Genomic DNA, 25,183 nt, shown 5'->3' on the forward strand with positions numbered 1-25,183 from the left:
TACAGGATGACCTAAATTGAGGACAGCTACTCTCGTTATTGTAAGTGTAATGATAAGTTAAAGTCCAATAAGTCCTTTATTAAACTGTATGAATGTGTCCCAGGCCAGGATAGTGTGTGTGTGTGTGTGTGTGTGTGTGTGTGTGTGTGTGTGTGTGTGTGTGTGTCCCAGGCCAGGATAGGAAATGAACTAACAATGTAAAGATCAACAAGTCACTGACAATGACAGATATGTTCATATTTGATTCATCCAATAAATTATTTTGTGTCTTAAATCCACCAGCCTTTTTCATATTATACCAACATTTGCAGCATCCTGAGCCTTTTTGGTTCCTAGGAAATCTCAGCCCAGAGTAATGAATTAATAGTAATAAGTATTATTCTCCCCAAAACAAGTTTCCTTTTTATTTATTTTTTTATTTTTAAGAACTATACAAAATAAATTCTTGTGTTATGGTGCGCATTCACCAGTCTTGTTGTTGTTGTTGTTGTGGTGGCGTAGGCTACTCCTGATTTTGTCAGTCATCTCATCTCTTATATCAGTGGTGTAACGAGCCAACACCGGGCCCCTATGCAGGATTATCAAGGCGGGCCCCCATACTACAGCACGTGATGACGGAGCAATGTCCACGAATAGGCTACCATCAATAGGACAGGACAGGATCATAGAGTCACAGCAATTCCTGTTTTTCACCTTTATGACGCAAAACAAAAGTGGCTGGTAAAAAGTCCCTGTGGCAGGTGGATTTAAAAATCCACCTGCCACAGGGACTGGTGGTCAAAAAAGTTAACTTCAAGCCCTGCATATGTTTACAATCTGTAGAAAATCTGAAGCCAAACAATTTGAAACATGTTTGAAAAAGACCGTTGGTATAATATCAAGGCAGCAGTTGGAGGATTTCAGATGTTATATAATGTCATCCAGGTTTTTATGTCATCACAGTAAATGTTGTCATGGTATCTGAATTAAGATTAAGAATTGAGATTCAGAATGGGGGGCTTGGCCAAGACAACACAACAAGTTTTACATAAAACAACAGACATTAAACAAACAGCAAGTTACATCAGCAATCAGTTTTAGCAACAGGAAGTGTGCGTTTAGTGCTCAGATAGTCCTTAATCCTGTTTTAATAATCTTCCATGCTTATAAAATAATGTGACTGTGCTTCACACCAAGACACAAACACTTTAAGAATAACTTTTACCAAAAACAGTGTGGGAGGAATGAAACCTAATTAGACCATGTGAACATTGTTTTAAAAAAATACCCTACTGGACTTCATATAAGATGGATGTAAAATGAGACACTGGTTTGAGTTGAGTTTTTAACCCTCGTGTTGTGCTCCCGGGTCAAAACTGAAAATCAACCCTTTTCACATATTTTCGACACATTTTTTGTTGCTTTTTAAAACATTGTTAGTGCCTTGTTTGTTTGATGCTTTTTCAAAGCTTTATTCTGCTGTTTTCGAGGCTTTCAATGCCTTTAGTCGCTTTTTTCAATGTTTTTGGCTCTTTTGTTACTTTTATGTAATTTTAGTCAACATTCTTTGACGTTTTTTTTTTAAACATTTTAATTGTGAAGAGCGCTGCGTTGAACCATCTGTGTTATTTTTGGGCAATTAAGTTGAAAGAAACCCACATTTCTGATATAGAGAACTTTGAAAAGGGGTCAGACTGGACCCGAGGACACCAGGGGGGTTAAATCATCTTTCTTCTTCTCTTTCTTTTTGTTCCTTATTTCATTCAGAAAGGTTGAGAATTTGAATTTTAAGAATTTATAACATTCCTCTAACCAAAGTTTAACCCTTTCCCACCAACCACTGCCACCTGACGAACCTGTCTCACCTGACGAACCTGTCTCACCTGACGGACCTGTCTCACCTGACGGACCTGTCTCACCTGACAGGTTCCTGTGTTCATTAAAGAATGTCTGAGCCATCCTGAACTTCTCATCAGTGTAGTGTTCTCCACCGTTATCTGAGACCATCTCATCTACTTTACTCAGGAACTTTCTGACCTGCTCTCTGCTTCTTTTGGTTGTGTTGTCAAACACACAGAATCTACCATCACACATGGAGACCAGGTCAGACACATGTTGGTTGGACTGGATTTTCTGATCAATGGACTGACCTTCTTTCAGCTTGTCTCCGTGAGTGAAAAGCACCATGGAGTACTTATGAGCATCTCTGCTGAACAGTGTTTCCAGCATCTCAAACAGTTTGATGTCTTTTTCAGTGATTCTACCTATTCTGACCACAATAACAAAGGCATGAGGTCCTGGACTGGCCTCTACTACTGACTTCATGATCTCCTCAAACAGCTGTTGAGGAGTCAGAACTTCATCAGTGATTCCTGGAGTATCGACCACCGTGACCTTACGACCCTCCACTGTGGCTGACCTAGAGACTGTTTCAGCACTGACTGAATCAAAGCCACCGTCTGATTCAAACATTTCAGATCCTAAGATGGTGTTCCCAGAGGAACTTTTTCCAGCTCCAGGAAGACCGATCAGCACCACTCTCCGGTTGTTGGAATCATCAGCTGGAAGACACAAAACAAATAAAAACCTTGAGTTAACCATCTTGAAAAATGTCAGTAAAACATCTCTAAACAAGACAAGACGTGTTTTAACTGGTTAAACCTGAGACAGAGACCCACCCAGTGGACATGAGGGGTTAACTGTCTAAAAGTGCATTTAGAGTTTCAGAGCAGGAGTTGGATGGAGCTGCAGAATTCGGCCAAGATCTGCCGGACAATACAAAACAGGTTGGCAGAACTCCACTGCTCCTTTTTGCAGTGATCTTTGAGCTGATGGTAAAATAAGAGTTGATCCAAACAAACTGTGGTTAGTGAACAATAACCACTAGCATGGTTAACATTAGGGATGTCACGAGAACCGATACCTTCCGGTTCTAAAATGACAAAACACCGACGATGCCCGTTTTCTTTAAGCACCGTAGGCACCGTTAGCGACGATGCCAGTGTTAGCAGCATCGGTGCTGCGCCTCTTCCAGAACTGACGGGGGCAGTATACGTTTCACAGTGTTCCAGTCGATCCATTCAGAAGAAGGAGGTCACAAACAAGTGGCCAAAGTCACGCCCTTCTACTTCTGGTCCATGGGACATATCTTTAGAAAAAAAATGAACAAGAGATTCTACCCGACCTAAAAAACGGCATGTTCACTGCAAACTCACGGTCCTCTCCTCCTGATTTACAGCCCCCTCTCTTGGCTTAAAATAACTCACCGCTGAACAGGCTACACGTTGTAAACAGCTGTGGCCCGCTTGCCTGGTCCTCCGGTAACGTTAGCCGTTAGCATGGCGGCGTTTAGCCAGGACCCGTCTGAGTCACTTTACTGGCTGTGTGTCAATTGTTTTGCGAGTAACCAACTCGGGTACTCTAGCTATATAATTCAACATGAGTACAAGAATGTTGAAATGACATAAAGTGCCCGTCCCTTGTAGCCGTGATAAGTTAGCCTGAAGCTAATGCTTAGCTACCTGTTCAGGAGGAAATTAGCCAACTGGGCATCCTTTTGGGCTCTAAGCTGTCTTCATTTTTCAAATATATCTCCAATATTTACCCGGGGTTTGTCACGTCTCTGGTCACGCCACTGTTAGAAACACTGTTGTTTTTGCACAGTACCTTTTGAAAAGATGCCTGGAAGTCTGGAATGTGTCTGGGGACACTAGTTGTTGCACTATGACCATTAATTGCACTTTATTATGTTGTTCTATGCTCTATTGCACATATTTTGTATGTCTTGTTATGACATTTTGATATTTTTCAAATATTTTAATAAAGAATGTTCATGTTTCAAGTTAAAGTACTTATTTTTTTTACTGTGGTATCGAAATCGGCAACGAGAATCGTGCTATTTTATTATTTCATTTATTTATTAATTTTTGGTGTCGTGACACCCCTAGTTAACATGTTGTGGGTAGTTTAAACTCTGTGTTTGTCAACCTTAAAGGAGAACTCCGGGCAATTTTTACGTTAATCTTGATCGCTATATGTATGTGATTACTGTCGATAACAATTTTTTGTTTTTGTTTATTTCACTCTCAAAAATAGGTAATAGAGCACTGTAGTGGTTATGACCATATCAGTGACTATGTAACTATATGGAAACGGGCCAAATTATGTCTGATCCTTGTAAAGTAATAGTATTACTGAAGGCTAGCTCTAGTCTCTCGCTGAAGTACCGTGGGATTTCTGTTGTAGCAGGAAAAGGTAAACAGCAGTGTGCAGATCGGACCGTAGTGTGTGAAGAGAGCGGAGGTGTTCACAAGGGAAGAAGCTTGGAGTAAGAAAAACGAAGGCATGACTTGTCTTCCAGAGGACATCCACCAGACCAGCGGGCGCTAAGGAAACTACCACACAGTTCGCCACTGCAAAGACTCCTACTCACCAACGCCAGATGGCCGCAAACACAAAGAAAGAGGAAAGGGACCTTCCTCTTTCTTTGTGTTGGCGTTCTAACCTCTGGTGGATTTCTGAGGACTATGGTTAACTGCTCCTCAGATCTCTGCAGAGTAAATCCAGACAGCTAGCTAGACTATCTGTCCAATCTGAGTTTTCTGTTGCACAACTATTTTACAGCAGCTCCTCTGCCCAAGAGGATTGTGATTGGTTTAAAGAAATGCCAATAAACCAGAGCATGTTTTTCTCCCATCCAGGAATGCTGTGTGGACTAGACAGACCTTCCTCCGGTCTGCAGTGTGTGGATGGTTTGGCAATGCGAGAATAATCTCTACATAACGTCATCCAAAGCCATGGTATTACTTTAAATTTTAAGGTCCCTATCTTGCACCCGGCGCAGCGCAAAGCCTGATGCAAGTGTCTTTGCTAGTTTAAGACCGACGCAGTTGTCAGTTTCCCGTCCAGCGCCCACGTCATTTAAATAACAAATGCACTTGGGCTCATCTTTGCGTTCATGGGTGTGCTGGTCTTACCGGGAGGTATGTTGAGGTGCATTCTGGGAGTATTGCTATCTTGAGGCAGGGGAAAGTGATCGCGCTATTGACCAACAAAAACCTGGTCTAAAGTCAATATGGCAGCATTTCATGGTTATTTTAACAGAGCATTAGTAAAATGATCCTAGGCTCGTGCACATCGCACGCACACAAGGACGCACAGCAGCACACACACATGCAAAAGATTAAAAATAAAAATATTACAATGTGAAATAGTATTATGATATGATCTGCTCGTAATGGCAAAATTTTATTTCATTAGTTTCATTACTTGTGTTTTTAATCTACTCTCCTGCTGTTAACAAGAAAACTTCCACTACAAATTGGCGTTGGTCGGCAGGATCGGGTGTGGGAACGGACGGAGACCTCCGTGGGCCTGAGGTCTTGCAAACCAGGGGATCAACGATCAGCCTGCCTCTTTAACCTCGATTATAAAGACTTTTTCAGAGAGACAGAGGGTCAGACTGCGGAGGACTCTAGACTGCTTCTCCACTCCGATCCAATGAAGAAATTTCAAACAGTACGGGTAAGATCTAAAATCAAATAATTTCAATTGGATTGTGAATTCAAGATTTTGAACAAACATTCTAAACGAGTTGTGTGGAAAATCATAATAATTTTTTGTTAAAAATTAGTGAAACTAATTCTGAGATTTGGAAATTGAGTAATATTATATTGCTGGGGTCATTTTGGTAAAGACAAAAAATATAACTGGGTTAGAAGTGACATTCTCTTGCAGAAACAGGCATATATCTGATTATTTCTCTGACACAGCATGGCAAGAGATTAACAGAAGGGACAGACGTCAGGCTGATCAAGAGTTAGAAACAGAAAACTAACTAAAATTAGGCAGAAGGCCTAAATACAAATAGACTAAAACACTCCAAGCGAGTTCTTGACTATTTAGAGACAGACTGCAGAAGGAAATAAAATAGTTTAAGAACACGTTCTTAACTGTTAAGAGATTTTTGTCTGCAGGGCTGTACCGGATTTTGCAAAGTCTGCCGAAAAAAAAACTAAGCCTTGAGGTGACGACCACATTGAAAAAGAAAATAGTATACTAGCTTCTGTTATTATGGGTAATGAAAGCTCAAAGCCGTGCGAAGTATCGGGGCCCGTTCATCCATCACCCAACTCTTACCAGAAGACTAAACAATGATTACAATGATGTGATGGAGACACTCTTCACCGGCTTGGAAACCACGTTTCCACATAAAATCAACATGACACGTGTGACAAACACCAAGCAGATGAAAGGAGAGGGAGTGGAAGATTTCCAACACAGAATGGCTGCAATTTTCAACCGACACAGTGGCATTGCAAGCACTGACGCAACCGGAGCGGTTGTTGAACTTTGGGAAGCCCATTTTAAAAATACATTTATGGGTGGACTGCTCCCAGACATTCGAGCTCACGTAAAGAAGACCTGCATTGGATGGCAAGATTCATGTCTGACTGAGATTTTCAGGCATGCCAGACACACTGAGGCAATCTTAAATGATACCAATGAAAAAGCAGAGAGAAAAAGACGACAAGACAATGACAATGCACAGCTGACTCTCCTGAAAACAGTGACGACACTGTCACAGGTAGGGAGAGGGGCTTCCAGGAGCGGCAACAAAAGTGGATTCCGGGGCAGGAACAGAGGAAGAGGCAGAGGCCGAGACAACCTTCCGGCAGTAGATAAAGAAACATGCTACAAGTGTGGGGAGAAAGGACAATGATTGTGTCCTATGACTGTCCTCACGCCAAAACGAATTCGTCAAAAGAACAGCACAGTGACCCTCATCAGTATGCAGATTGACAGAAGGAGGGGGAGGAACATAGTGGTGGGACTGAAGGACTGGGACCCACGGCTGCACCATTTGAGGAGGGTAACACACACACACACACAAATATTCAGGCTTGCAATGAAGACACGCTTTCCTGCACGCCACAAACACCTCCCCCATATGATAGTCAAATCATAATAGACGCAATACAGCATATTGAAAAGAAACAATTAGTAGAGAGTGTGCCTACTTATTCAATGTATCAGTCTGATGTGTATAAAAAACTACCTACAACTGTGTTAAAAGTGCAAGGACGAGACATAGAATTTCTGGTTGATTCGGGGGCTACAAATTCAGTTTTGAAAAAATCATTGTTTCCAAATCAAAAGCTTTCTGGTAGGCTCGTTCTCTCTAGGAGTGCTAGTGGAATGGTGCTGCCAGAAAGATTCACAGTCCCTATGACTTGTGTACACACAGATCCTGAAGATCCAGAACCAGAGAGGAGAGTAAAATGCGCATTTTTGCTCTCACCTGTGTGTCCTGTGAATTTGTTGGGCAGAGATCTGATGTGTCTTTTTGGAATAGGAATAATTCCTACCCCCACTGGCCTTAAAGTTGTGCGTCTTGATAAAAATCATTCTTTGGATGACATGTTTTTGTTAAAATCAAAAAGCAAATACTTGTTCACATTTCTTTGGGACATTACTCTTTGTCAGGCCATAAATCTCCTGACTGAAGTAAAACAAATTGTGTCACCTTTGGCTAAGCTGAAGGAGCCACAAGAAATACATTGTATTTCTTTTGTCTCACTGGATCCGGGCAAAGAATATGTTGATATGTTTTTGGAGCAGTCCAGAGATGAGCTTGAGTTATCTTATGCCTACTGGCACACACACACATGTGCAGTGGCTGTTATCTTGACTGATAAGCAGAAAACGTTATGACTTGTGAAAAACTGACTGACTGGACTGACACGGCTGATAACTGTATTTCATTTTCTCCCTCAACAGGATATTATAGAAAACTTTTATCCCGACGTGTGTCTTGTGTTCGCAGTGTTCTCATTTTGAATGAACCTGTGTCTACAACGGACACCTTTTTGCACGGTAAACATGATGGTTTACCCACTGATGTATCACCACTTCTAGCAGAAGTACCACGTCACCTTTGGGCGTAGGGTTGATTAAAAATTGCCAGCCTGTAGTCATAATGCCACGTTCGGACTTCAGGCCACAAAAACATCAGTATCCATTAAAGCAGGAAGCGATTGATGGAATCCGACCCGTTTTTAACTCCCTATTGACTGCTGGAGTTATTGTTCCGTGTCCAGATTCTCCTGTGCGAACACCAATTTTTCCTGTAAAGAAAATACGGGCTAAAGATCTCCCAACGGAATGGCGTTTTGTACAAGACTTAAAAGCTGTAAATGCAGCTGTGCACACACGCGTGCCACATGTACCGAATCTGTACACTATTTTACAGGGGATTAGAGGTGACGCTGCCTGGTTTTCGGTGGTCGATTTCTCTAATGCATTTTTCAGTGTCCCGGTGGATAAAGAAAGTCAGTTCTGGTTTACTTTCCTGTTTGATGGAAAACCATACACTTTCACACGACTTTGTCAGGGCTACACTGAATCTCTAACCATTTACAATGATGCACTGCGCGACAGCCTGGAGAGTCTAACACTCAGCCCGGGTTCAAGTTTGTTGCAGTACGTCGATGATATATTGATTGCGAGCTCCACAAAAGAGATGTGTGAGTGAGACACGATTGCGCTTTTGTGTCATCTTGCAACTGAGGGACACAAAGCCAGTCTGACAAAATTGCAATTTGTAAAACAGGAGGTTCACTTCCTGGGACATGACATTTCAGCAAAAGGGAAAACCTTGTCTCCTTCGCGGATTGAGGCAATTGTTTCCCTACCAAAACCTGTGACTAAAAAACAAATGATGTCATTTTTGGGAATGTGTTCATACTGTCATGTTTTCATCCCAAATTATGCTCAACATGTTCAACCATTGATGGACATAATACACGGTAAGAATCTGACTGCACACGATCCCATAACTTGGACGACAGAGGCTGAGCAGGCCTTTGTAAATCTCAAAAAGGCTTTTCAAAGTCCGCCTACCTTAGGTTTACCAAATCCTAATCTCCATTTCACTCAGACAGTGGATGAGCGTTTAGGATGCATGACATCTGTTCTCCTGCAGCCGCATGGAGACAGACTCAGACCTGTAGCCTATTTCTCAGCTAAACTGGACCCAGTTGCTGCAGGACTTCCACTTTGTCTCAGGGCTGTAGCAGCAGCTGAAAAAGCTTTGGCTGCATCTAGGGACATTGTAGGATATGCTCCACTCACTTTGTTAGTTCCACATGCTGTCTCACTAATCCTACTTGAACAAAAAGCTTCACATTTGTCTGCAGCACGATACCTAAGATATCACACATGTCTGCTTGATATGGCTAATGTGACAGTTAAACGTTGCACTGTACTTAACCCAGCTTCTCTTTTGCCTACACCAGACGAGGGAGAACCACACGATTGTCTGGCAGAACTGGAGCAAACATGCACACCTTGTCCAGATCTTTCTGATACTCCATTGGAAAACCCAGATCTCATTTTGTATGTAGATGGGTCAGCATCTCGCTGCCCAGAAACAGGACAGGGACAGGTAGGGTTTGCAGTAGTGTCTGACACAGCTACGTTAAGTGCTAAATCTCTCCCAAAACATTTTTCTGCACAGGCAGCCGAGCTGATTGCACTCACTGAAGCATGTAAGTTGGCTGACAGTTCATCGTTAACCATCTACATGGATTCCAGGTATGCTTTTGGGGTGGTGCACGACTTTGGTGCACTATGGAAACACCGGAATCTTCTGAAATCTGATGGTAGGCCCATTTTACATCATCAATTGATCAATGATCTCTTAACTGCCATCCTACTACCAACACAGGTAGCTGTATGTAAATGCACTGCACACACAGGAGCATTAGATGCTGTCTCTAGGGGTAACACATGTGCTGATGCAGCTAAAGCAGCTGCACACTTGCCCCTATCACTCGACACTTTAGCTCACACTGCAGAAGAACAAATCTCACTTCCAGAGTCTGTAAGTCAGACATGGTTTACAAAGGGCTTCACAACATTTGCAGAAAAATTTTGTAAAGCTTGCATTATATGCGCACAACACAACATTGGCAAAGCAGTGAAGGTAACACAACAGGCAGCACACCAGCCACCAACAAGACCATTTGAACACCTGATGATGGATTTTGTGGAGCTGACACCATCAGAGGGGAAAAAACATTGCCTTGTTATGGTTGATATGTTTTCTAAATGGGTGGAAGTGTTTCCTGCCACAAAACAGACAGCTTCAGTGGTGGCAAAAGCTCTAATGACAGAAATAATTCCAAGATGGGGAATTCCGAGTCATGTGTCTAGTGACAACGGAGCTAATTTTGTAAACTCAGCAATAACACAGATAAGTCTGTTTATTGGAATAAACATCACAACACATTGTTCTTATCATCCGCAGAGCTCAGGGGCGGTGGAAAGGGAAAATAGGACATTAAAAACAAAGCTAGCTAAATGCTGCGCAGACACAGGCCTTCCTTGGACAAAGGCTTTACCTCTAGTTTTAATGTACATGAGGATGCGAAAACGATCTCGCTCCAATCTCAGTCCATATGAGATTTTGTTTGCGAGACCTCCTTATGTAAGGACAGAAGTGCCAAGAGCGCAGATCCCAAACACAACTCTATGTGAACATGAAATGTTGAAATACTGCACTCAACTTTCTTCTTCTCTCTCTACCATAAGAACTCAGGTTTCAGCAGGTCTGCCTAAACCAGCTGAAGGGCAGCTACATAAACTTAAACCTGGGGATTTCGTGGTGGTAAAAAACTTCAGGAGGAGGAATTGGCAATCCAGCAGATGGAGTGGACCATTCCAGATTCTCCTGGTCACACACACGGCAGTGAAAGTAGCTGAGAGAGCTACCTGGATACACGCATCACACTGCAGGAAGGTCCCAGATCCAGGAGAGGGAGGACAGGTTCTGGCAGAACCAACGACAAGTGACGAGCAGGTCCCTGCTGAGTCACCGACGACAGAAATCGATTAAGAGATAGCCTGACAGACGGCGTTTCTGTGCTATCTCTGAACCAACAGGGAAACTGGAGTTTCTCACTGTTTTTCAACACATCACAGGCACAGCGAGACCTACAATACTGGTATCGTGCTGTTAATATTCTTTGCAGCAGCAGGAGTGTGACTGCACATTCCTGAAGAGCACACACACATGCTGCTCAGACACTCACAGCACATTCGTTTGCTTACTAAAAAGCATCAGACATTCCTCTGAGACTCAGAGCAGAGTGCTCAAAAGCACACACACTCAGGAGGAGAGTGCTGTGAAAGCACACATGGAGCAGCCGGATAGAAGAAGGCTGAAATGGTATCCTCCGAGGAGATTCGGGGGGTCCAGGTTTCTAATGTGTATGTTTTTCATTTCTGCATTTGTGGTTTTTACAATTTTGATTGTAGAAAAGTATGATAAACTACTGATTGATGTAACCATTGCTCCTAACATTTCTTCTCCTAATGATACTGACACCCACAAACACACTAGGGACACTAGTGAGGAACATGGTGGGGGAGGGCAACGGCGAGTGACGCGTTCAACACCTTCCACGTCTAGGAGTAGATGGCGTTCAGAGTACAACAGGTACCACAGAGCAAATGTTACTATAATGGTTAACACAACGACTACTCTTATGCTTCAACCATGTGATTATGTGTGATGCGGACACGAGAAAGCGGAGATGGGAGGAGCAGAGGTGTATGTATGCTATGCTCCAGAATACTCTGGATTTAAGACACAGAGAGGACCTGTATGTTCCTCTTGGAAACAGGCTGTTTGGCATACAGGAAGAGCTAATTGGGGCTATGAGGTTCCTAATGACCAAACAAACTTAACTGGTAGACTAGCAATAAAGAAAGTAGATTACTCCACAACAGCAATATTGTTAACATTGAACAATGCTCAGTACACAGACCAAGGCTATTATGTTGTGTGTATTAGGACATTAGGGAGAATTCCCTTTGGCTCTTTTTACCTTGAAGTAACTTCACCTTCCACATCTGACAATACACCACATTTGACTCAGACTTTTGAAAGTTTGTCTAATAGATGGAGTTCTTTTTCTGATGAAAATGATGCATTTTCTACTAATGTATGGCTTGGCCTAATTAAGAAATTCACGCGTGATGTGGGTTATAATGAATCTTGTTATGTTTGTTCACTATTTCCTCACTCACAAAAACAGGCTACTCCAGTAAAACCACACTCATTGAACTTAACTGAAGTTATCTGTGCTTTGACAGCTCTTAAAGATGTGAGGGAAGAGGGGGGGTCAGTATTATTCGGCTTCCTACCAACCTTCACCCTGTGAGGGTTTTGCGAGTCACTTAGTGCGTGCGCCTAACGGTACTATGTTCACAACCAAGAATGAAAAAGCGTCTGATAGCATTGGACAATTTCATCACAGCCTGATGAAAAATTTGTCACATGCACTATGCATTGAAAGACCTCAACCTACGGGTTCTCGGTACTTGGGTGTAACCACAGGTTGTCAACAGACTCTGAACTGTACATGCGCGACAGGTGATTTTGATATTAGCGCATGCCTTGACTCCACACCAGGTTATCTTAATGCTTCCATACTGGACACATCTCTGACTCACATGATGCGTTGGCCTGATGATTCAGGTGCGGGTTCACTCGTAGACTATGTTTGGCTCTGTGGAGATCATTGGTATCAAATTTTGACTCCACTATGGGCAGGAAGGTGTAGTATGATATATCTAACTCCTTCAATCACCGTGATGACGTCTCTTATGCATACAACACACCATTACCCCATGTATGTGCCTACATCTGATGATTCAGTTAGACAGAGACGAGGGGTGACTGGCCCAGGTAACAAATTCGCAGCAGGGATTTTTCCATGGTATGGAACAGTTAACAACGCACATAACATAGATCGGATTCAGGAAAGTCTTGAGAATTTGACTGCGATAATGATTTCAGGATTTGGCGAATTTCCTCCCGCTTTAAAAGCTATGAGAAATATGTTGTTACAACACCAAATGGGACTTGACCTTTTGTTAGCTGCACAGGGAGGGCTCTGCCACATCATTGGAACACATTGCTGCACATTCATTCCAGACATTGAAGGAAACATCACCGACACCTACTTCTGACTAATCTCAAAGCACAGGACGTCCCAGAACAGAATGCAGGATGGGACTGGTGGGCTTGGGTTTTTGAAGGGGGATGGAAGGCTTGGATAAGATTTGTTGCACCAGCAATTACCTTATTGGTTGGTTTCCTGATCTGTGTCCACTGTGTCATTCCACTAATCAAGAAAATGATTTCCTCCATTTTTATGGTAAATATGGTTCAGTATCACGCACTACAGGACACTGAGTCCTCTAACTTGTTTTGTCTTTCTGGGAACGATAACATGGCTGGCGACACTGCTTCTGATATTGTGTGAAACTGATTAATTTTGTTTTATTCTTTTACTTAGATGTGATGCTTGCTATTGTTAAAAAAGGGTTTTATTTTGTACCTTTTTCAAAAACATTTAAGCAATAGAGATGTATAATGTAATATGTTTGAATCTTAAAAGTAAAATTTATTTTGTGTGATTAGTGATTGAAGTGAGGTGGCTCCTGAATGTCTGACTATGTTTGATTGTAAGAAATGTTGAGTCATGTTTAGAAAGGGGGGGGGCATGTCTTTCTATCTCATTGGAGATGCATATATACTGGGTGCTTTTTCTTATTCGTTGAAGAGACCTTTCACACCAGAGCTGCATGTCTTTTGTAAACCGTGTGCTTCCTATATTTGCAAATATAAATAAATACTCAAAGACCAAACTTTGGTTTCATTCTCAGTAACTCTTCATTAGTTTCATTACTTGTGTTTTTAATCTACTCTCCTGCTGTTAACAAGAAAACTTCCACTACAGCGCGCTTTGACTTCACGCACAAGCAGATCAGTTTCTTCTCTCCCTCCGGCTCCATCATAACAGCAATGCTCCAAGGTCCAAACGCGCCTGGCTTTTAAAGGGAATGGGAGATGATCTCTGATTGGTTGATTGCATGTTACGCCCAAAACACCCCTCTGATTAATGAAGACACTAAGTACAACCCCGTGTGCTTAGATCATTAAAATAGGGCCCTTAAAGACACTTTACTTTGAAAGACACCTAACTAAATAGGCACTGAACTCCAAGTTGCTTGCGATGGCAGGCCAGTGCCTTGAATGGCAGCTCGGTGAATATTAGTGTATGAATGTGTGTGAATGGGTGAATGAGAGGCAAATTGTAAAGCCTTTTGTCTGATAAAGTAGAAAAGCGTTACATAAATGCAGGCCATTTTCCACTTGCTGACCATTCAAATAAATAAATGTAAGAATTAGATCCCACCATACCCTGTGAATCAGACTGGTCCTGGGTTGTGAGGTGGCCAGACTTCAGCAGCAGCAGTCTGACTTGTTCTTCATCGTCTTTGTCATTGTCGAAGAGGTGATACGCCCCCGCAAACTGACAAACGACATCTGGAAGCTTTCCTTCCTCTTGAAAGATAAAATCCTCCACTGTCATGCCCTTTAACATATCACCACCAGTGAAGAGCAGGTAACTCTTTTTCAACCCCTCACCTTCCTCTCTCTGTATTTTGCCGTTGTTAAACTCCGTTGTCTTCAGGAAACAAACTTTGAGCTAGCAAGCTACACGCTGAAAATGTCAAGTTTTGAAGAACTTTTTTTGTTCTATGGGGGAATGATTGTAAAGATTTATAAAGAATATGTTAGATCATTTCCTCTCTAACTGGGAGGTATAATAAGAATATGTTAGATCATTTCCTCTAACTGGGATGTTTTGGGACTGGTTGGTGGGATTGCTGTGGACGAAGTACACAGAGATACACTGGTAAGAGCCAATGAGGTTTAACCATTTAGCCTGCTAATTTAAAGCTTTAGTGCGTAGTTTCTGTTGCCCCAATGAGGAATTCTAAGTGATCGCACACCACTTCACACAGTTGCTAGTAGCGTTTATGCCGTCAAATAAAGGACATGGAAGACAGAAAAAACATGGACTCTTCAGAAGAGGTAATTATTTTTTTTAAGTTTCATGTACTCTTAAACCGTTGCTGTCCTTTCTCACCGGTAAAACGGATCACTCGAACTTCTGCGCACGAATGTTGCCAAACAACACCATTTTGTAGACAAAGCCATACTGAGAAATACAGACTGTTTTGTGAAGCTGATAGGCTTAATTAGGTGTCCAATTTTTTTTCTGTGAGTAAAAGTGTTGCTACATCCTAAACCATGCATGGAGGGGCGATGCAATTTTAAAGACTAATCCAGTTCCCTGCAGGGACCTAAGGCACAAAAATCAACACACTTCTACCAGCAGGGGGGCGTTATAATAAAATAACATAGTTTTGCCCCATAACTCCCAGTGTGGCAGTGCTAACCCTGCGCTTTGCCTCTCTGCTCTGTGCCCTACACCGCGGTTTTGCCGGGGATCATGTATAGGCAGCTTAACATGAGCAAATCCAAATTTAAAGCATAGATGTACAATTCATCATAGACCTCACCAAAAAATTTTAACATATGAACCACTTTGTGGCACTTTAATCATGGTGAATCCGTTTTGGCCTATAGCTCCCACATGATACATTGCACATTTAATAACCCTACATCCACACGTTTCTTGAACGAAGCTGAATCCCAAAACGTAGGTCACGCCCATATCAAGCTACCGTATAGCATCATCATAAAGCCCTGACAAAAAAGTTTATTCAAAATTTTAAATAAAGAATTTTGCTCGGTTCAAACTACGAAAATTACGAATTAACACATTTTTGTTGCTAGCTACGGAAATACTAACTTTTGCATATCATAGCCAGATTAAATCCTATCCATGCAAAACTTAAGATTCTTGTTTGGCATGACACTTTGAGGCTTTGGACTAAATGTGATGAAGATTGGCCGTTAGGTGGCGCTACAAATACGAACAGTTTATATGTCATGAAGGGCTTGTGGGATTCGTATGAAACTTCTGAGGCCATGCCTACAATTGTGTACTGATTAATTGAAAAGGGCGTGGCGTATTACACCCTAAAAAACTTGAGAATGTATAAAAGGAATGTAAATGGGAAGTTTGCATTTTCGATTTACTACAGACCTTGCAGCTCACGATATTGTGGGGAGAGGACAATCCACAGTGGATGGTGAGGAGTTTCAGGGGTTCAAGTTCAGGTTAAATGTATGTGTGATGTCTCTCTCTGTGTTTGTTTTGATTTTTATGTTTTATGCTTCTCAAGGCTTAATGAATATGTAGAAAAGTTTTTGGTCATAGCTTAACACCTATGAAAGGGGATGTCTGAGACGGGAAAGGTAAAATTCCTTACATGGAATTGTAGGGGAATGGGTAATACTAAAAAAGTTAAGCAAGTAATGGACAGAATTAAACAATTTCAGCCAAAAGTAGTTTTCTTACATATGACGGCAGGAGATATAGTTGGAATACAGAGGAGATGGCAGGGTCAGGTGTTCTCTAGTTGCTATACTTCAAATGCAAGAGGGGTTATGATTCTAATTCATAAATCCATTCCTATACAGGTTGACAAAATCACTAAAGACCCAGCGGGTAGATTTATAATTGTTCAAGGATTCTTTTTCTCAGATAAAATCAATTTAATTAATATATATGACCCTAATGATAACTCTAATTTTTACAGTGATTTATTTCTCCAAATCTCTAACCTATCAGGGCAATACGTCATAGCAGGTGATATGAATTGCACTTTTGCACTTTGGATATTTGGAGATAACTTAACCCTAACTCAAGAGCTTACTCATGCTACTCTAGTACTTACCAAACATACTCACGTATTGATTATTTTTTAATTTCTGCACTATTGCTCCCCAGGATCTGTGATTGTCAGTACCCTTTGTGTGGTTATCTCTGACCATGCAGCAGTAGCATTAACGTATATCAATAACAAAATGGTGAGCGACCTAAATGGCATCTTCAAACAGGATGGCTCCAGGACCCATTATTCATAGAATTTTTAGGTAAACAAATAGACCTATACTTTGAAACTAACACATCTGAAACTTCAGCATGTATAAGATGGGAAGCATTTAAAGCATTCATTAGAGATCAAATTATAGGCTTTTGTAGTAACAAACAAGAGATGAAACAGTTAGATGGACAGATTACCCAACTGGAAAAAGCTATACATCACAGCACAACTGATAATGCAGGTGATCATAATAAACTACTGTTAATAAGAGCCTGATACAATGAATTGTCAGCGAGTAGAGCAGCCGCAAAAGTTTTGAAATTGAAACTAACTTTTTTATGAACAGGGAGATAAAGCAGGAAAACTACTTGCATGGCAGATCAAACAGACAAACTGAATGAGCTATAACTACAATTGAAGGCCCATCAGGAAACATAATAGATCCAGTGGAGATTAATGAAAGATTTAGAGATTATTATGAAAAGCTGTATAGGTCAGAGTGCTCTCCTAATTTAGAATTTCAAACACACTTCTTAGATAAACTTAACCTACCACAGATTTCTGAAGAAGATAACATTAATCTAGATGAGGAGTTAATATTGAAAGAAATATCAGAAGATATTGATGTGATGACAGCAGGGTAAACGGCGGGTCCAGATTGCCTTCCCATAGACATCTATAAAAAATGTAAAGAAAAACTGCTAAATCCCCTTCTTGAAATGATGTTAGAGGCTGTGGTATATTGACAACCTATAACTTTCTATAAACTTTGCTTAAAGGTATGTTATAAGGGAGTCCTATGAACTCTACATTTACTGAGAACATCTGGAAATTGTTAACATGAGTAGGGGTCCCCCCAAGACAGAAGAGACCTTTTTTGGAGTTGTGCCAGATAACAGGCATCGATTGGTCAGTTATCCGTCCAATGATATACTTACAAAATTACGTCCTATGTTGATACAATGCATAGGATATATACGTTGTGCACACAAAGAAAAGGCAGAATGACTTTTGGAAGAATTTGGGTTGGTCGTTCTCCAAGCTCTCTGCAGGAGTTTGTAAAATTGATGCTGAATCTTTGCTTGTAATAAACCTTTTTATAATCAAGATCAGTGTCGGCGGATTCCTCTTCATACAGCATCACAGCATTACTATTTAAGACACCACAAGGCTTTTCAGGAAGGCCTTCTCCCTATGTCAATGAGGGGAGCATTAATTACATTATTACCAAAACCAGGGAAAACTAATACAAAGTGAAAACATGCATCCAATAAGTCTCCTCAACTCGGACACAAAAATATTATCTAAAGTTTTGGCTAAGCATTTGGAAGTTATACTACCTGGACTGATAAGAGAGGACCAAAATGGTCTCCTACAACGTAGACAGGGATTTCATAATGTTAGAAGGCTTCTCAACATTCTTCATGTCCAGAGGGGCGAACAAGATACTGCCATTCTAGCACTGGATGCCGAAAAGGCCTTTGATAGGGTAGAATGGCCCTATTTATTTCATCTACTGACAAGGTTTGGCTATGGGGAGCGATTTTGCAAGTGGGTTAGATTACCTTATAACAAGCCTGTAGCTGAGGTGCTAACGAATAACATGGTATCCAAACCATTCATCATCTAGAGGCTGCAGACAGGGATCACCTCTCTCTCCACTCCTCTTTGTAATCTCCATTGAGCCTTTTGCAATTGCAGTTAGGAAACATATGGGCATAACAGGCATTACTGTTGGTCAAGTAGAACATAAAATTGCCTTATTTGCAGATGATGTCCTGCTGTTTTTTAAAACACCTCAGTAACTCTATCCCGGCTTTACTTGAACTCATTAGTATGTTTGGAAAGATCTCTGGATACAAGACCCCTATCTGGTAGACTGGATCAAGGATTACCTCACTGACAGGCCACAGTACGTCAGGCTGAAGGACACCACGTCTGACACTGTGTGTGCTGTTAGATCGCAAATGGATAGAGACTGTTTGAGAAAAAGAGACTTTTATTTTGAAAAAGGAAATTGAGACTTTCCAGTCCTCATGCCAGAAATCAGGAAGTGCAGAGTTATTTTCAAGCACATGCAGTGAGAGGCTGTGAAGCACATGTTGTGAGCTGCTGTTGAAAATAGATGAAGTGGGGAAGGACTTTACTTGCTGGGCATTTCCAGGGATGCTACTGGTGAGATAATGGTTTTATGTTGATATCTGCCAATAGTTTAATGTTAAATGCAAATGTTGATGGTGAAATTGCTAAAGTTAATGTAGTTGATTTCTAAATGCCTTGCACTCGTGTTAGTTCATGTAACAGTTTGATAGTGGTAGCATGGGAGTAATACCATGGTAATGACTGTGCTTTTTGAAGTAATGTTGCTTAGTTAAGTTAATGTAAGGTTAAGGAGAACTTTATATTTGTTTGTATTAGGGCCGGGACTCGATTAAAAAAATTAATCTAATTAATTAGAGGCTTTGTAATTAATTAATCGAAATTAATCGCAAACCAGTCATCTGGTGGAGTGTGGGTTGGGTGTGGGTCCTTGTAACTTTACTCGGAGTCGGGCTAACGTCCACGCTAACTCCTATGTGTTTTGCGTTGAGGTGATATTTGAGGCTCGATGTGCTGCGGTGATACGCAAATTCCTTGTTGCATAGCTTGCACACGACCATGCTCTTGTCGACGCTTCCATCCTTTCGTTTTTTAAAACAAAATTTCCCATCCACGGGGCCAAGCAAAGCGGTCTCGTCAGCTTCTTCGTTCATGTTCACTGTGGTTTGTTGTTGTCGGAAGTCAAGAACGCTAGTTGGTGCTCCAGTATAATCGGTCCGTCGAAACTCATTCATTGAAAAACGTTCCGCGGTGCAAAAATAAGTGTGGTTAAAATTATGTTATTTATTTTTTGCGTAATTAATCTTAATTTAAAGTCCCGTAATTAATTAATCTTAATTAACGCGTTAAAGTCCCGGCCCTAGTTTGTATATTTGATAGTAGGCAGTTTTAAGTAATTGCTGTATTTTGTGTTTTGTTTTCTCTTTTCTTGTAAAGGTTTTCAACCTAACCAAATGAAAAACTTCTGATTATTTGCCTAACTACAAATTTGTAACCAAATCTACCTGACAACAAACCTAAGTGAACATGGAAAACTGTCTAAATAAAGCAAAGAAGAAGGAAGGAAGGAGGAAGATTAAAGAAGAAATAGTTTGAGTTGATTCCATTTAACCCTGTTGATGGCCAAGGCCTTTTTCAAGTTTGGGCAGAAGTAAAGTAAAGCCCCTTGAGAACTTGACACTGTGGTAAGCAGCACTGGAGCCCCCCAGGGCACAGTGCTGGCCCCTCTTCTCTTCACCCTGTACACCTCGGACTTCTGTTACAACTCGGAGCTGTGTCACATACAGAAGTACGCCGATGACACAGCCATAGTTGGGTGTATCAGGGGTGACAGAGAGGAGGAGTATCAGAGTCTGGTGGGGGATTTTGCTCTCTGGTGTCACACTAACTGCCTACAGCTCAACACCTCTAAGACAAAGGAGCTGGTCAATGACTTTGGGAGGTCCAGACCAAGACCGCGACCAGTCCTGCTAGAGGGAGCTGAGGTGGAGGCTGTGCAGTCATACAAATACCTCAGGCTGTGGCTGGATAATAAACTGGACTGGACAACACACACCAGCCACCTGTACAGAAAGACGCAAAGCAGGTTGTACTTCCTGAGGAGACTGCGGTCTTTCAATATCTGCAGCAAACTGCTGTTGATGTTTTACCAGTCTGTGGTTACCAGCATCCTCTTCTACACTGTGGTGTGCTGGGGGGGCAGCATATCCAAGAAGGACACCTCCAGACCAGGGTCGGCTTTGTGGTCGACATGAAGCTGGACTCACTGGTGACGGTGTCAGAGAGGAGGACACTGGACAAACTGCTGGACATTACTGACAATGCCAGCCACCCCCTGCACACCGTCATCAGCAACCAGAGGAGCCTGTTCAGTGGAAGGCTGCTCCTTCCCAAGTGTAGGACCAACAGACTCAAGAACTCCTTTGTCCCTCATGCCATCATACTCTACAACTCCTCACTCGGGCGGAGGAGGAAATAGGGTAAAGAGGACAGAACAGAACAGGAAGGGAAGGAGTGGTAGCCACTCACTCACTCAATCATTCACTGTGCAATAAATTAATAATCTACTCACATACATACCTGGACACTCTAACTACTCTTAACTGCTAATTCATGCTAAATGTCATTTAGTCACTGTATAATAACACAATGCTTTATTTACTTTATTTATCTATAGTTTTTTTGTTTTACTGTTTGTTTATTTATTTACTTTTTGTTTACTTCCTATTTATAGCTAAAAGTTTATTGTTATTGTTATTCTTATACTGTATTTTCTATACTGTATTTTTATACCTCTAAGTGTTTGTAAGCTGAAATCTGCTGCTGGAAATCTAATTTCCTTGCGGGAGTCATCCCAAAAGCATCAATAAAGAGAAGTCTAAGTCTAAGATCAGTAATTCTAAAAGCATGCTTATGTTACTGAATAAGGGAGATGGAGACCAGACAGGTCCGTGTACTTGGTGGCCAACGGATTTTCGTTTTGAAAGGAAAAAAACAAAAACGAAAAACGGCCAGTTTCCCAATTACCATTAGTAAATAGGAAAACAAAAAACGGAAAACAACCCATTATTCGTTTTTTGTTTTGATATTAAAAAACGGAAAACGAAAAACAATCTCGTTATCCGATTGTCTTTGATGTATTTGTAGATGGAACTCGGAAATTAAAATGTGTGTATAAATCTTATTCCTTTGTCAGTACCCGATCCGTACCGCCTGTAAAATCCGTTCTGTGCACTGCCTGATCAGTTCTACGCTTGCGCGAACACCGGCAAACTTCACAGCTCTATGCACGCATTGGCGGCCGGTTACCGGAAGAAAACATTAGACAGTGACAGTAGACCGTTATGATGGCAGAGATGAAGTTTACAAGGTGTTTGCTGGAGTTGCCTAAAGTATCTGTTAATGATATACGGAGGGTCGTCTGGCCATCCAGTACAACACCATGTAGCAAATTAAATAAAGGCTTCAAATTTTACGTTTCGTCATTTCTTTGCAACTTTGAAGGTAATTTGCTAACGCTAGCTAGCCTGAGCTAGAAGCCTTGCTTTGGTGTTATAAGTCATGACTCCGTCCTGCTTCAGGTTAACCATGTTTTAAATAAAGTTTAAGCATGTGTATACCTCTCACTTCATGTGTTTGTACTTTTATGAAAGTATCAGGTAAAAACAGGGCTACAAATGAGATCTCTGTGAGAGACCAGCATACTCCTAGCAAACTATTATGTAGCTCAATGCTGGACATTTCACCCCTAATTCCGGTCACTTTACTGTAATTGTATTTGTTTAGTATTTGGTTTAGAACCCTTTATTGGTGTTTTTTTTACTGTTCAAAGTCCTGCTACATACGTACATAGCTAGCTATATATGCTCCACTATGTCGCATTAGCATGCAGCTACAATAGTTAGCTATGAGTATGCTAACGTTAGATTGTAGTGGAACGAAGCAGCACTTTCTAACGTCAAAAATCACAGATAAAGGCTTCTGAACCAAACACTACACAATCGGACATGTTTCAGCAGGAATGTGACCCGGAATTGGGGAGAATTTAACAACATTGCCAGCTAAGATGACTGTTAGCATGTAGCTACTATAGTGTTTACTGCCGTTAGCATGTAGCTACTATAGTGGTATACAGCAGTGGTGGCTGGGAGAGCTGTCATCCCAACTTCAAAAGGACACTTATGTATGTTTACACTTCATCGCATTAATAATAGACAGTCTATGGTTATTAGTCAAGACGAAGTATTAAAGGTAAAAACATTAACGTAAACAACACAACAACGATGTCGCTACACGGTTTTGGATCAGTGACAAGTTTTGAATGTTTGTAGCTATGACTATTGTATAATAAGGATTTAATAAAAAAGTAATGTTTGGTCGTAAAGTGTTGACACACGTTACTTATATACAGTCTATCGTGCAGGCAGAACGGATCGTGTACCAACAGTTACAAATCGCACAGGGACATTGTTAGTTTTCTACTATGTAATTATGCGCATGCACAGAACGGATCTTACAGGCGGTACTGGCCAATAAATGCTATTGAAGGGCGGGTCTTGGCGTGGCGGGAGTAACTTCCGGGTCACGAAAAAAATACCAATGCAAAATTAAGGAATACGACTTATACACACGTATTTTAATTTCCGAGTTCCATCTACAAATACATCAAAGACAATCGGATAATGAGATTGTTTTTCGTTTTCCGTTTTTTAATATCAAAACAAAAAACGAATAATGGGTTGTTTTCCGTTTTCCTATTTATAATGGTAATTGGGAAACTGGCCGTTTTTCGTTTTTGTTTTTTTCCTTTCAAAACGAAAATCCGTTGGCCACCAAGTACACGGACCCAGACCAACCATGATTCATCCATTTTTAATACAACGGATTGCTTTAGATATCTGGGCAGGAAGATGGTACCAACCCTTGAGAATATTGTTTCAGTAAATTATGACCCTCTATTAGAAAATATTTCTAATTCCATTTAAAGATGGACTTCTTTACCCATATCCCTAATACATCGTATAAATATTTTGAAAATGAATATTCTGCCCAAGCTCTTATACCTATTTCAAAATATCCCGTTGGTGCCTCCTAAACACCTTTTTCTAAGACTGAATAAACTATTTATGATTTTTATATGGAACAACAGACATCCTAGACTCCGCCTTTCACTTCTCTATTCACTATATGATAGAGGGGGGCTTAAATGTCCTAACTTGCAGTGGTACTATTGGGCTGCCCAACTTAGAACCATTATATTTTACTTTTCTTCCCAAGCTACTCCCTCTTGGATGGATATGGAATCATCTTCAATCACATCAGACCTGCCTCTAAGCTTGTATCTATACTCCTCAGAACTCAAGACCTTAGAGAAAACATCTCTAACCCAATAGTCTTAAATATGATAAATGTATGGTATGAAATTAAGAGGTATTTAGGCATTCCTAATTCCTTGTCGTGTTATAGTCCCATCTGGGACAATACAAGGTTTAAACCAGATCAACTGGATGCAGGTTTTAAAATATGGGCAGAGAAAGGGATTAAGATTGTAGCGGATCTATATTCATCCAGTAAACTTATGTCGTTTGAGGAAGTGGTTTGTACATTTGATATATCTAGACAACATTTTTTTAAATTCTATCAAATAAGGAATTTAATTTTCTCTTCTCAAAATAACTCTATAGATATGCCATCTTTGTCAATATTAGAGAGGGAAGTGGTAAAAGATTGTTATAGCAGAGGCTTAATATCACTACTATATGGCATTATAGTGTCAGGATCCCAGGACTCCTCAGATAACAAACTTGAAGTATGGAAGAAGGATTTAAAAGAGGACATCCATGTGAATGATAGGATGAAGACGTGCAAGGAAGCTCAAACCCAAACAGTAAATGTCAGACTAAAACTATTGCAATATAAATGGCTGATGCAAACGTACATAACTCCCACCACGTTACACAAATATAACGAAAATATCCCGGACACGTGTTAAATGTATTACATTTAAAGGCACTCTATACCATTGCATTTGGGAATGTGAACATATAATGAAATTTTGGAAGGATGTGAAATGCATTATAGATAAAATCCTGAATATCAATATACCAATTTCTGTGAAATAATTTATATTACATTTATACCCTCTAAACATGCCACTGAAAAGTAATTAATATGCATTCATAGACATGTTACAAGCCAAGCGTTTTATTGCTTTACAATGGAAGAACATAAAGGCGCCAAGTATAGGTAACTGGCTGAAAGAAATGGCAGTAAGTACGTCTATGGAAAAGGTAACTTATATTGTGAAAGGTAAATATAGGAGGTTTGAGGAAATCTGGAATCCTTTATTATTTCTTGAACATGGTGGAAATGACGTACCAATGTCTGATTGAGAAGCTGTGTCAAATATATAATAAGATGTGATGAGAAGCTTTTAGTTATTGTTACCTCTTTTGTAATTATTACTCTTGGTGTCTCTGTCATTTACATTTGTGTTTTCCTTGGATGTCGAATGTGTTTTGTATGTATGTGCAGTGATTGTTTTGTTATGTTAAAAATTAATAAAAAAAATATTGAGGAAAAAAAACATGTTTCGTGTAAACCAATAAACTCAGTTCTGCTTTGAAACATTCTCTCTGAAAAAACCTTTTAATAAAGTTCTACTCAATCAGCTGTTTCTTCCGTAAAAATGCAAATCACTCAAAACTGAAAGTATAAGAACTGAAAA

At 40.7% G+C, this 25,183-nt stretch overlaps 1 protein-coding gene and 1 long non-coding RNA gene across 2 annotated transcripts in view; one reads left to right on the forward strand and one right to left on the reverse strand.

The window, feature by feature from the left end:
- Positions 1 to 14,473, reverse strand: part of LOC116064075 (GTPase IMAP family member 6-like) — a 33,494-nt gene extending 19,021 nt beyond the window's left edge. The window contains exons 1-2 of the mRNA XM_031319122.1: positions 14,255 to 14,473; positions 1,804 to 2,540 (exon numbers count right to left, since the gene is read on the reverse strand). Of these exons, the coding sequence (XP_031174982.1) occupies positions 1,804 to 2,540; positions 14,255 to 14,438 (921 nt within the window). The 5' untranslated portion in view covers positions 14,439 to 14,473. The remainder of the gene's footprint in view (positions 1 to 1,803; positions 2,541 to 14,254) is intronic.
- Positions 14,474 to 18,803: 4,330 nt separating this feature from the next.
- On the forward strand, positions 18,804 to 20,018 carry LOC116064070. Its single transcript, XR_004896676.1, has 3 exons — positions 18,804 to 19,032; positions 19,894 to 19,947; positions 19,979 to 20,018. It is a non-coding gene; the product is annotated as an uncharacterized LOC116064070 (long non-coding RNA).
- Positions 20,019 to 25,183: the final 5,165 nt, after the last annotated feature.

This window comes from Sander lucioperca, unplaced genomic scaffold, assembly GCF_008315115.2.
Source record: "Sander lucioperca isolate FBNREF2018 unplaced genomic scaffold, SLUC_FBN_1.2 Unpl_2, whole genome shotgun sequence".
NCBI classification, from domain to species: domain Eukaryota; kingdom Metazoa; phylum Chordata; class Actinopteri; order Perciformes; family Percidae; genus Sander; species Sander lucioperca.